The sequence below is a fragment of the Tupaia chinensis genome, unplaced genomic scaffold (assembly GCF_000334495.1).
Source record: "Tupaia chinensis unplaced genomic scaffold, TupChi_1.0 Scaffold145907_1, whole genome shotgun sequence".
Lineage (NCBI taxonomy): Eukaryota > Metazoa > Chordata > Mammalia > Scandentia > Tupaiidae > Tupaia > Tupaia belangeri.
This window is the reverse complement of record NW_006205765.1, coordinates 912,578-925,567: the sequence shown is the minus strand read 5'-3', so window position 1 is coordinate 925,567 and position 12,990 is coordinate 912,578. Positions and strand designations below refer to the sequence as shown.

The 12,990-nt window shown below is 56.5% G+C and overlaps 1 protein-coding gene across 1 annotated transcript in view; it reads right to left on the bottom strand.

The window, feature by feature from the left end:
- Window positions 1–12,989, bottom strand: part of OBSL1 (obscurin like cytoskeletal adaptor 1) — a gene marked incomplete at its 5' end in the record, with an annotated part of 31,019 nt that extends 18,030 nt beyond the window's left edge. Inside the window, 12 exon segments of the mRNA XM_006168669.2 lie at window positions 12–79; window positions 150–425; window positions 1,503–1,775; window positions 4,653–4,925; window positions 5,605–5,877; window positions 7,058–7,330; window positions 9,230–9,526; window positions 9,693–9,995; window positions 10,137–10,388; window positions 10,472–10,741; window positions 12,363–12,507; window positions 12,510–12,989. Coding sequence (XP_006168731.1) covers window positions 12–79; window positions 150–425; window positions 1,503–1,775; window positions 4,653–4,925; window positions 5,605–5,877; window positions 7,058–7,330; window positions 9,230–9,526; window positions 9,693–9,995; window positions 10,137–10,388; window positions 10,472–10,741; window positions 12,363–12,507; window positions 12,510–12,989 — 3,183 coding nt within the window.
- Between the last annotated feature and the right edge of the window lies 1 nt (window position 12,990).

Below are 12,990 nucleotides of genomic sequence, written 5' to 3'. Positions count from 1 at the left end.
CGAGCCCCCACGGGCTCGCGAGGAGCCACACAGAGTGGGCTGGGGGCTGCCTCTGGGGCGAGGAACTGCACTGGTGGCTCTGCACAGAGAGGAGGGTGTCAGGCTGTGCTGGGCCCGGCCTCCCGCCCCAGGCTGGTTGAGGCACTCACCGGCCAGGCTGACATTGAAGGTGACGGCCTCATCACGGGTCTCACACACATACTCCCCGGCGTCGTCAGGCTGGGCGTGGGTCAGGGTCAGAGTGCGGACGGATCCCTCGGCGCCCAGCTGCAGGGCATCTGACGCCTCCACCTCCAGCCCATCTTTGTACCAGCGCACCTGGGACCCAGCTGGAGCCACCTCACAGCGCAGCTCCACACGCCCTGGGGCCCCAAACTGCAGATCCAGGGAGCGGGCCACTGGGTGCACAATCCTCTCTGGCGGGGCTGGTGGGCGGGCAGAGAGAGGGGCGCTCTGGCTCAACCAGCAGGCCTCTCACTCCCAGCCTCACCCCCAGATTCCCAGCCCTTTCCCCGTGCAGTGCAGCTCTTGGGAAGGGCAGCAGCTAAATCCACGGGACCAGGCAGTGCTCGGTGCACTGCAGTCCTTGGTTACTCCAGGCACGCCCCAGGTGTACAGCTGTTTGCTCACTTACACATGAGGCCCCGAGGCCTCTTTATTTATTTATATTATTATTTTTTTAGAGGTTTTTGTTATAGGGCGCGTGTGCTCACCAGACAGACAGACAGACAGAGAGACAGAAAGCGAGAAATCACCTCCCAGGGGGAATGACCACGCCGCAATCCCTTCTCCATTCTCCTCTCGGGATCTTGGGCACGCATGCACACGCACCCGGCATGAGTTTTAAGCCACCGGGTCCGGGACGTGAACCACGGCCAACCACATGGGAGTCCAGCGACATAGCCATTACGCTAACTGCTGGTCTCATGAGGCCTCTTTAGAGGAAAGTGACTTGCCCAGGGTCACACAAACAGAAAGAGGTGCACTCAGATCTCAGACGCACACCTAGATCTACCTAACCCCAAGCAGGGCCCTCTATGCCAGCCCCCTACTGCCCCGTTTCCTGCTTTGCCTTTGACACACTGATCACCTCCTGGCCAACTATCTATTTCCTGACCTCTTGTCTGTCCACCCTCAGTAGAGTGTGAACTCCATGAGACAGGTCTTGTCTAAGTGCTCACTACTGCATTCCCAGCTTCTAGAAGTGCGCCGAGCACATGAGAGCTGCTCAGAAAGCACCTGTTGAATGAAAGAATGGAACAGTCCTAACAGCTGGGCTCCCTCCCACCAGGCCTCTGGTCACTGTCCTGACCTGACTTGGGCAAGTACGCCAGGGGGCAAGCAAGACCCTGATGGCAGAGAATGAGGAGGCTGGGGGAGCAGGAAGAGGCCGTGGGAGGCAAGCAGGGGGCCCCTCAGATGCAGGAAGTAGAGATAGTTGGGTGTCTGTCTCTCAGCCCATTGTCTCTCTACCTCCCAGGGATGCCCTGGAGACTGCCCACCTGTGACAGTGACAGTGAAGAAGGCCGAGTCATCTCCAGCGTCACATACGAACTCGCCTCCGTCCTCAGGCTGGGCAGCGGGTAGCACCAGGCGGCGACGGGGCCCATCGCTCTCCAGCACCAGGGCTTCGCTCTCCTCCACCTCCAGCCCATCCTTGTACCAGCGCACGGCGGCGTCCTCCCGGGACAGCTCACACAGCAGCACCACACACTCCAAGCTCACGGCGACCAGGGTCACCTCATCCCGGGGGTATATGATCCGTACCGGGGGCTCTGCAGAGTGGGGCAACCACAGGCCGTCACTGTCAGCCTCTCGGGAGCCATTTGGCAGCACGAAGTCCTGTCGCCCATGTGACAGTAAGAGTAATAAGTATAATAGTAATAGCAATAGATAATAGGTCCATAATATGTGCTCTGAACTCCCTACAGCCAGAGGTGTTCCAGAGTTCAGGACTCCAGAAATGATGCATTTAGTATATATCACATAGTTCCCTAAGCTCCTACAGGGCACCCCTCCCCAATAATCGGTCACATTAACGTCTCTGTGGTGTAACATATATTACATGCACCCTAAGCAGGCTGTATTACAAGACATTCTCACATCTCAGATACACGTATCCACCCTGTGTAAGATAATTACAGAGTAATGACAGCTTCACAGCCGTGAAGTTCAGGTTCTCCTGGAATGACTCTCAATGCTAAACTTTTAAGAAGGCTTTTGATTTTGAGTTTCTTGGATTTTGGGTCTGTGGGTGAGGGATGGTGGATCTGTAACAACAAACACTTACATACTGCACCCTTAGGTCCCAGGAATGGTCCTAAATGCTTTATATATTTAGCCCTTACTGAAATTGTAGAAGGTTGGTATTGTCTGATCCCCATTTTCCAGATGAGGAAACAGGAATACAGAATGTTTAAGCAACTTCCTTAAGGTTACAGCTGGTTACATCTGCTCCAGGGCAGGAGGCGGGGGAAATGCCACCTGTTGGAGGGAGGCTGAGGCTCTGCAGACAGTGGAAAGGATGCCAAGCTAAGGAATCACCTGCGAGAACTCAGTAAAGGTTTTTGCATCTTCGCGTGAAGGATGCCAACACCGAAAAGTTCCCCAGGGATGCTACATGTTGGCTCTGGGAGCTTGTCTCCAAGCTCTGGGCACTCCTCCAGAGAAAGAGAAGTCATGACAATATAGGAGATGGCCAGTGCATGGAGCCCAAGTCTGCCCACACCCCTCCTCTCCCAGTGGTCTCCCAGAATCTTCCTCTTCAGCCTTTGGTGCGCCTTTATGTTTAGCCCCCTTGTGGCTAGGCTGGGGAACTGCTAGGCTCTGGTGTTGGCTTTTGAAGGGGCAAGCCTAGGCAGAGGTGCTCCCCTCTCTGCCCCTGAGGGGGTCTCCTGTCTTGAAGCCACACAACCTCCCTCCCTCCTGGCCCCCAGAAAAAAAAAAATGGACTTGCTCTAAGAGTCTAGTCTTCAGCTGGTTCTCTGGTGCCAAGGCCAGAATAGTGTGGCTGCCTGACGGGTGGGGGAAGTAAGAGGGTAGTAGGGTGATGGCAGGGTGCAGTGATGGGGCCAGGCGTGTGCACAGACCTGGGACCTCAGCTTGGTGTCAGACTTGACTGACTCTGGCTAGAGCCACGATAGTGTTTGTGTGAACTTCCCCGTGAAGTAGCTGGTGTTTTGTGGGAGCCCAAGTGTGGGCTGGAATTTGTGCAGCTGTGGCCATTATGTCTGGCCAGGGCTGGAGACAGGAAAGGGTGAGGGAGACTCACTAGAGGGCAGAATATGTGCACAAGGCCTCTCTGGCCATGCGGGCTTGTGAACCAGGGCACACTATCTGGGGTACAGGGAGTGGGGAGCCTCTGAGCAGCTGGACCCAGGCTGGCCATTACTCCTAGGGCAGGACAGGGGAGAGGGTGACAGGACAGTAGCAGCATCTCTAGTGCAGCCGTTGGGGTTCTTCGGTGCCACCCAGAGCTGCCTAGGCACTAGGACCCTGGACCTCCCCTCCCCCCCTCGCCACACACACACACACACACACACACACACACACACATGCAGTGATACTGGTACTTTGAGCTGTGGCCCCGCAGTGTCTGCCAGTGATCCTCTGTCACCTCCACGGTCGTCCTGCACCTTGAATATTCTTCCCCACCCCACCCCCACTTAGCTCAGCTCCTGCTCCAGTACCAGCTTTGAGGGCACTTCTGCCACCCAGAGAAGACAGCAGCCCCTGGCCACAGACTCCCTCCGGTGGCTCGCAGCAACTCAATCTAATACTACTGTTTCTAGTTTTCCTATCAGGCTGTGAGCTGGGGTGGAAGTGACCGCGTCTGTCTGTGTGCTGCTGAATACCCAGAGCCCCGCCCAGGGCCAGCTGGGGTGTGCAATGGCGACCTTCTCCGAGGCCCTCCCTGCCTGTCCTGCTCTGCTCTCTGGAGCCCTGTCTTCACAGGACTTATCACGAGGGGGCGCTGTACGTTTATTTCATGTTTATTCGTTTAACACAGGGGTCGCAAACTCAGATGCCCACAGGGGCCAGGGAGGTTAGGCCACTTGCTGAAGAGGTCTGGGGGAGAGGCAAAAAGGAATGGAAGGGAGCAGTGTCAGAGGAATGCGGGCCCCAGATATGGGGCAGCTGCTACTCAGCACCAGCGGTTCGTCGCCATGGGGGGAAGCGGGACCAGAGCCGCCGGGTCTTCGGCTTTTTCAAGAGGACGCATAACTCCGGATTGTTATCTGAACTGTCCTGACTTTGATAAGACTCTGCGGGTCAAAAAAACACATCTGTGGGCTGTAGGAGACCCCAGGGACTGCCCGTTTGCGACCCCTGGTTAACAGCTGGATCCTGCTAGCCGGGCAGCTCTGTGAGAACAGGGGCCTGGGTCTGCATTACTCACCTGTTACTCCAGCACCTGGCCCAGAGACGAGGCTCAGGAAACGAGCGGGTGGAACACAGCTAGTCCTGGCCTTGGGTGCTAGGAGGAGCCTGCTCACTAAAATAGGGGCCCGGGCTCTCCCTGGAGGGGCTCTTGGTACATGCACCCACAACCCGCGTCTCCTTCCCAGTGTGCTAGCCATGGGTGCGTGGATGGCTCTCCCGGGCTCAGGACTGTCCTCTGGCTCCCCTGCAGGGCTGGAGTGGGCCCACACCTGTGACAGTGACAGTGAAGGAGGCCGACTCGTCATCAATTTCACACAAGTACTCGCCGGAGTCCTCAAGCTGGACTGCGGGCAGCACCAGGCGGCGGACGGTATCTTCCTTCTGCAGGAGAAGCGCCGCGCTCTCCACCACCTCCTCCCCGTCTTTGGTCCAGCGCACCTCGGCCCAGGGCCTGCACAGCTCGCAGGTCAGCACCACGCGCTCCAGGCGAACGGCTGCCACATACACCTTGCCGCTGGGGTAAACGATCCAGGAGGAGACATCTGGGAAACAGGGACAGTGGCTGCTGGGTGTGAGGAGCTGGGGCCAGTGGCCCCGGCCACCCTGTCTGACCCAGACCTGTTCCCTGCTGCTGGAAAGTATGCTGTGTGCTGAAGAAGAGGGGTCTCCCTCGGACTGTCTCACAGCAGCTTAGACAGTCACTCACAGAGACACAGTCTCCTGAGACCACCACATCCAGGGAAACACAACCATGGTCACCAAAGCCGGGACCCTGGTGTCAGCCTCAGGTGCTGAAGTACTGCCTGCCGTCTGGGTTGAAACAGCGTGAAGTGTGGAACTTAGGGAGGAGTGTTGGCGCCCTAGATGGAGCTGAGGTCGCCTGCAGGCATCTGAGGATTTCTGACCCTTCTAATACCTGGGGCCACCTGCCCTTGACCCTGCCCTGCTGCAGACTTGCCACCCTCTATGATTCCCCCTTGCAGGGAATTGAGAAGGATGGAGAAGGCAGGGCGTCTCTGACCACGTGCTTGGGAGAGCGTCTCTGACCACGTGCTTGGGAGAGCGTCTCCTGAGTGTGACTAGACCCGGGGTCGAGGAGGAAGGAGGAGGTCCAGTGGGCCGGGGGGAGAGGGTAGGGAAGCAGGAGCAGGGCTGAGTGACCCAGGAGAGTGTGGCAGCTGCTCTGGCGGGGGGCTCCAAGGGGCCTGCGCCTCAGCCCACCTGTGATGGTGAGGGTGAAGTAGGCACGCTCCTCTCCAGCAACACACTGAAACTCGCCCCCGTCATGGGGCTGGGCGGCAGGCAGCACCAGCCGGCGATGGGGCCCTTCGTTCTCCAGCACCATGAACTCGTTGTCCTCCACTTCCTGCCCGTCCTTGTACCAGCGCACGGGGGCGTCCTCTCGGTCCACCTCACAGGTCAGCACGACACACTCGGAGGTGATGGCATGTACGAACACGTGCTCCTGGGGGTCCACGATGTGCACTGGGGGGTCTGGGTGGGAGGCAGAAAGGGGGTCACATAAGTACCCCACACATGGTATATCTGAGTCCAAACTGGCCATAGGCCAAGAGACATGGTCTCCCCTGTCTCGCTGCAGGGGCTGAGGCAGGGCTGTGGAGGCCATGCTGTGTAAGGGCCTCAGGGGCAATGACAATGAGATACAGTGAGACAGGACAGGCTCTGTGTGTCCCCAGGAGACCATGAGTGGCTGGTGAGACATGGAGGAAAGGCGGTGTGGCACCGGGACAGCCACTTGCCTGGGCTGCAGGGAAGTCACTATCACAGTCCCCATCAGGGTTGTGCCTGCTCCTGCTTTCACACAGAGACCCCGGGATGGGCAGGAAGTGCAGAATGACCTAAACATGGCAACAGGGCACAGCTGCTCTCTAAGGGCAGTGGGTCCTATTACCAGGTGCATTCAGGCAGGGGACCGCCTAGCAGTGCCACCAAAAAGAGGACTTCCTCTTCAAGGTAGAGGAATCCGTTCGGTAGTTCCCAAGCTATCCTCCCAGAGTCAGCCTGTGTTAAGAGAGGAGCCTCAGGCTTCACCCCAGATATCCTGGCTCCGGATAGTCCAGGGGCCCCAGGCATGTGCATTTATAAGCTTCTGGGGCTCCCAAAGGAGTCAGACCACGGCCCGCCTTGTGAGAACCACTGGATCACTGCAGGTAACAGTTCTGTCCCACTCGGACTGGCTGGACACGAGGAGGGGCAGAGTCTCGGTGCAAATCTGAGCTGCAGTGTTTGCTGGCCATGCGGTGAGTCACATAACCTCTCTGAGCCTCAGTCTGTGAACTGCAGGCAGGCAGCCTCTTGGCTAGTTGTAAAGATCGAACATAATAGGGTATATCTGAAGTACCTAGCATAGTCCTTGGCTTAGAGCTGATGCCCAGTCATTGTCAGCCTCCAACTCTCCTTCCCTCCATTATACTTGGTTCCCTACCCGACCCAGCAGAGGGTGTCCTATAGGCGCATGTGTGCTAGAGGGTGCTGGTGCATGAGAGTTAATCGCAAGCCCACAGTGATCTGAGACAGGTCCTCTGCCAGCTAGGCCCTGTCAGGCACCCCCGCTCCCTCTGCCAAGCAAGTAGACTGGGGGGCGGGGGGAGGGCCTCTGCAGCTCCCAGAATCAGCCTCAGCTAGAGAAGCCCAGGCCAACACAGCTCCTGACCTCGGACAGTGACACTGAAGAAGGCCGAGACCCCTTCCGTCCTGCACTCAAACTCGCCACTGTCTTGGACTTGAGCTTCGGGCAGGATCAGGCGGTGTTTGCGCCCATCCGTCTTCACCACCAGTGACTCGCTCTCCTCCACCTGCTGGCCATCCTTGTACCAGGTCGCCGGGAAGTCTACCCGCGAGAGCTCACAGATCAGCAGCACCCGCTCTGAGGTCGTGAAAGTCAATGACACCTTGTCCTGGGGGCTCAGGATGTGCACAGGGCTCTCTGTGTGGGAAGAAACATGAATAAGCACCCCTTTCTTCAATGAGCGTGCTCAGTGGTGGGTGCATCAGGGAAGGTAGCAGCTGTCAACGTATCCGATGGGCTTTTGTTAGGCTTGGGCTTACACACCAACTCTTACTCTATTTTTTATGTTTTAGGTTTTTTTGAGACTAGCACGTTCATCACCAATAAATTTATCTATTTATCCCATGGGTGCATGCACAAGAAAGAAAGCATGCGCCCCCTACAGTCTTGACACCTTGACCTACCCCGACTTCAGCCAGCCCTGGGCTGTGGGTACATGCGTGACTGGAGTACTCAGGGAGGTCTGCAGCCTTGAATCAATGACCATCCCACGTGAGACCGCCTCACAGAGCATTGCATTTTACCACTGTGCCACCATCTGGCCCCTACGAATTTCTAAGCACATTAAAATCACTACTTTTAAGAATTGTTGTAGGGGCCAGCAGGTGGCATGGTAGTTTAGGGTGGTAAGATCTCACATGGAGGACTGCATGGTTTGATTTCCAGACCCAGTGGCTTGAAAACTACATCAGGCACATGTGCATGCATGCCCCAAATCCCGAAAGAAGGTAGAAATGGAGGATTGTGGGCGTGACCACCCCTTACGGAGGGTGCTTTCTCGTTCTTCCTGTCTGTCTGTCTTTGGCAGTGAGTACACATGACCTCTGGCAAATTAAAAACAAAACAAAACCCCTAAAAGTAAAAAGTTGGATTTCTTAATACAAAGAAAAACAATCCCAGGGAGCCTTCTACAAATGCAGATTCTGAGACCCCTCTGCAGGAGCCAGGAAATCCGCACTATGAATCAGTCCCTCTGGGTGCCTCTGATGCGGGGCTCTTGAGTTCCGTTTTAAAAGCTGCTCTGGTTGCTGGTTTTTTCTCACTTTGCTCTCTGCCGGCGAGGCTGGCTGTGCACCTCCGCCAGTGTCCGTGCCTGGGTGCCGGGGTACCAAGGAGTCCTTGATTCCTTGGTTGGTCTTATGAACTCTGGCAATGGTGAAACAGCAAACGCTAGCATGTTCCTTGACCTTGTAACCCTCCTCCCGGCAAGTGTTCTCTTCAGGGATGCCTTATTCCGTCTTCCCAGTTAACAGTTAGCCTCCTGTGATTCTGGAGCTGGACTGCCTGGGTTCATCACATAGCCCCAGTGCTCACTAGCTTTGTGACTTTGGAAAATCATTTAACTTCTCTGTGCAGTTTCCCTATCTATAATGTAGGGATGAAAAACTTACCTTAGGGCTGTTGAGAGGCCTGTGTCTTTTATTTATTTTTTTTTTTAGCTACCAGAGGGCTCGTGTCCTTGACAGAGAGGAGAGGAAGAAAGCCCTGGCAATGGGGTGTGGCCATGCTGCAATCCCTTCTTCATTTCTCTGTCCTGTCAGGAGTTTTGGCATGCAAGCAAAACTTCCTGGCATGTTTTTCAAGCCGCTTAGGGCTAGAATTTGAACCACAGTCAGCTCTGTGGGATCTGGCTCCCTTAACCACTAGGCTATGGGACCAGATCGGATCATGTATTTAATACGTATAAAATGATTAGGAGTATGCCTGGAACATAGGAAGTTGCTATGACAGTGCCAGTGATGACACACAGGGCAAGAGGCCGTCCTGTGTCTCTCAAATGTGATGACAGATGTGACAACTCTATAACCCACAAAGCACTCCAAAGAACTGGGATATGATGCTGACGAAGATGATCGGGGTGCCCTGTGTGCAGCACGTGTGTTGAAACTGGCCTTCTGGACCTCCAACGCCGCAATTTGAGCCCACCGCCGATGCTCCTTACTATCCTGGCCCGGATGTGAGAAACGCGGACAGCATCTGCCTGGTCTTCTGTGTCTAGGCCTACCTGCTCACTGGGTCCTCACTGCATGCACCTACCTTGGATGGTGAGGGCAGCTGAGTCCTGCACGCCGGGGCAGCTGAAGCCCACCAGGGCCCCACTGTCCTGGTGCTTGACGGCTTGCAGAATAAGCCTGTGCTGCAAGCCCTTCTGTTCCACACGGTACCGCAGGGTCCCGGGCTCCACCTGGCCCTCCGGCTCACTACTCTTGAGCTCTTCTCCATTAAGGAACCAGGTGCCCTGGATGATGGTGGAGAGATCCAAAGAGAAGACAGCATCTTCCCCGTCGTACACCTGCACATCCTCCAGACCAGCTACCAGGCGAGCTGTGGGCACTGAGGTGGGGGTGGGTGCAGCTGTCAGCACCGGAAGGGGTAGGAGAGGGCAGAGGCTGCCAGATGGGAGGTGTGCAAGAGGACAGGGCCGAGGGCCAGGGCAGGAGGGGAGGTGATATGAGGGCTCGACTTGCGGTGTGGCCACTGAGGGGCTGGACGGACTCACCGAGGTGAGCAGAGCCGTGGAACACAACGTGGGGGCTGCGGCCATGCTCGCTGACTGTGCAGATGCGGAAGCGGTAGTCGCCCTCAGAGGGCACACAGTCCCCGGGCACCTCCACGGCTCCAGCTTTCTCAATGCTGAAGCACTGGATCCAGTCCTCAGAACCCACCTCCTGCCGCTCCAGCCGGTAGATGAAGGGTGTCTCGGGGGCTGGCTCAGGAGGCTTCCAGGTCAGCAAGACCGTGTTCTTGTGGCCCTTGAACATCTCTGCTAGCACGGGGGGTCCCGGGGGATTATGCTTGACGCCTGAGACAGAGGCAGGGTTTGCATTCGAGCTCTGCTCAGTCCCCACAGCCCTCCTACCTGAACTCCACGGGCCAAAGCAGGCACCACCCTCTGGCTAGCCTCCCACCCAACCCTCCTGTCCAGAGGCCCTCACACCCTCACATTTGACTCTGAGCAGAGTGGTGGTACGGGAGTTGCCCAGGCTAAAGGTGACCTCGCCAGCATCTTCTCGGGTGACCCCAGGCAGGACCAGGGCATGCATGTGGCCCGAGCTGCTCTGGCAGGTGGCCGGCAGCTCTTCCCCATCGCGGCTCCAGTGCCCCTCGACCCCAGCCTCCCGGGTCTCCACCAGCAGCACCGCGTTCTCTCCCTCCAGGACGTCGAGCTTCCGGGGCAGCCGCTTCAAGATGGGCCCTGAGGTGTGGATGCGAATCCATCAGCCCAGTGCTGGGCACTTGCCTGCCTGAGCCTCGGCCTCCTCCCGCCGGTCTGCCGACCTTTGACTGTCACGTTGGCCACGGTGCGCACCCGGCCCCGCATCTCGCACAGGTAGACGCCGTCATCGTCCGCCTTCAGCCTGTGGATGATGAGGCGCCGGACAGTGCCCTCCTCGATCTGCTCATACTTGCGGCAAGGCAGCAGCCGTTGGTCCTCACGGAACCAGGCTGTGGGGATGCGGGAGTTGGGTACTTTACACTCCAGCACAGCAATCCCATGCTCCCGGCCCTCCACGTCCTGCAGGGGTCTGGTGAAGCGGAGGCGTGGTTCTGCAGAGGGGAGAGTGGAGAGAAGGTTCTGGAGAGGGGCCAGACCAGGAGGCCTCCTAAACACTAGCTCCTCCTGCTTGTTCTTCCCAGAGTCAGGAATCATGGCCCCACCAGAAAGGAAATCAGATGTACTAAACTCTGACCCTGAACTCACTTGCCATATCACCTTGAGCAAGCCTAATGTAACGCCCCTGTGCCTCGGTTTCCTTACTTGTAAAACGCGGATTGGGAAGGGAGGAGTTGGGTCAGATCAAATTTGATTTTCAAATTGTGCTTTGGGGCCTCAGAGGGGCCTCACAAATTCCGCAAGCATCTAAGCTGAATTTCATTTTAAAAGTATTTTAACTATTTTCAAAATCGTATTTCAATACAAAGAAAATGTGATGTTAGAAACGGCCAGAGGGTTAACTTGGGTCACTGGTGAAGCATGTTTTTTTGCGTAATTCTGATAAATTCCTTTTGCCTTCCCACTGAGCTTTTCTTTCTTGATACTGTGCAAATTCAGCACCGACCTGGCAAATTTGTACATGTCAAACTGGACCAGTGAGGCCATCACCAAGCCCAGGTGACACACGCTTGACTGTACCCCAGGCAGGCCTTGGGAGAATGTGCCAAACTTTTTTGCCTCCAAAGGAAAAATACTGGGCAGTAACTAGTGAAAGTGTAACCTCTCGAGTTGTGATAAGCTTTAACTGTTATGGAGAGCTTTAACTTCCCCTGGGAGTATGGGTGTTTTTATTTTTTCTCCTAATTTTCTGTGCGTAAGTATTTCCTAGATACTGTCGGTGATTCAACTGTGAGTTACGCATTTTCTCTCCTTCACCCTCCTCTTGTTTCAAACCTGGGGAATGGTCTAATCAGTGAATAGTCAACGTGCAGGACGTTGTTCTTTCCTCCAGTCTACCTTCCTTATGAATGGGTTCTCAACATGGAGTCTGCAGACAGGCCTGCCCCAGGGTTCGGAGATGAGACCTGTTTGGAATGCGGCCTCTGTTTTGAATGTGTGTATTCAACAAATAACCTCCCCATTCTCAACGATTAACTTTGTAAGTATATGTTCCAAATTTAGACTTAGCAATTTCCAGCCATAGAATGTTGCCCTTGTGTGTCTTATCTACAATAGTAGGGCTCCAGATGGGAATTCAGCTGGGAAGGACTGAAATAACAAAGGTTTGGACCAGCAGGTGGCATAGCAGTTACCCTGCTGGACTCCCACATGGCCAACCACTGTTTGAGTCCCGGACCGGTGGCTTGAAACTCACAGTGGGGCAAGTGTGCATGCATGCCCAAGATCCAGGGAGCAGAATAGAGGAGAAGGGATTGCAGTGTGGTCATCCTCCCTGGTGGAGGTGATTTCTCACTTATATATATAATAAAGGTTGAAAACCACAGGAGAGGTGGCATTCTAGGCTCTCAAAGTTTCTGTATTAATCACTCCTCAGTGGTTTTCCACCAATGGTCTCAGAATTACTTGGGGAGTTTGTGAAGGAGTTTCTGGATATCCTGAGACCTACTAAATCCGAATCCCTGGCGGGTGGGAGGCCTCAGAAAATGGCCTTTGAGTATTCTGCGACCCCTCCACCTTTCGCAGACGCTGGACGCCCAGGGGGCGCAGCAGTACCTTTGACGTGCAGCTGCACGGCACTGAGCGTCTGGCCCGCGGAGTTGCGCGCCGCGCAGACGTAGAGCCCGCGGTCCTTGGCCTGGCAGTAGAGCACCTTGAGCACAAAGCCGCCGTCGCGGTCGCGGTACATGAGGCGGCGTGGGGGTCCGGGAGCAGCGGCCGGCCCTCCCAGTGCCATTCGATCTCAGGCTCGGGCTTGCCCATCACGTAGCAGCGGAACTTGGCGTGCTTGCCTTCGTTCACCCAGAAGGTCTTGGGTGAGCACTTGAGCGGGTCCACCACTGGCTGAGGAGCCTCGTCGGGGTCTTCGGGCGGGCTCTCGGGGGGCTGGTGCACCTGGAGCAGAGCGCCGGCCTGCGCGTGGCCGTGCGCGTTGCGGGCGTGGCACACGTAGACGCCCGAGTCGGGCAGCCGTGCCGCCAGGATGCGCAGCGCCAGGCTAGCGCCCTGGCCGCCCTCGGCGCGGCCCGGCTCGAGCGCGAAGTGGCTGCTGTCCCACACTTCGTCCAGGGCCATCCCGTCCTTCTCCCAGTACAGCGTGGGCTCGGGGAGACCCCCCACCTGGCACGTCAGCACCACCTCCGCCCCCCGCAGCACCCACTGGGATCGGCGCCCGGTCAGGCAC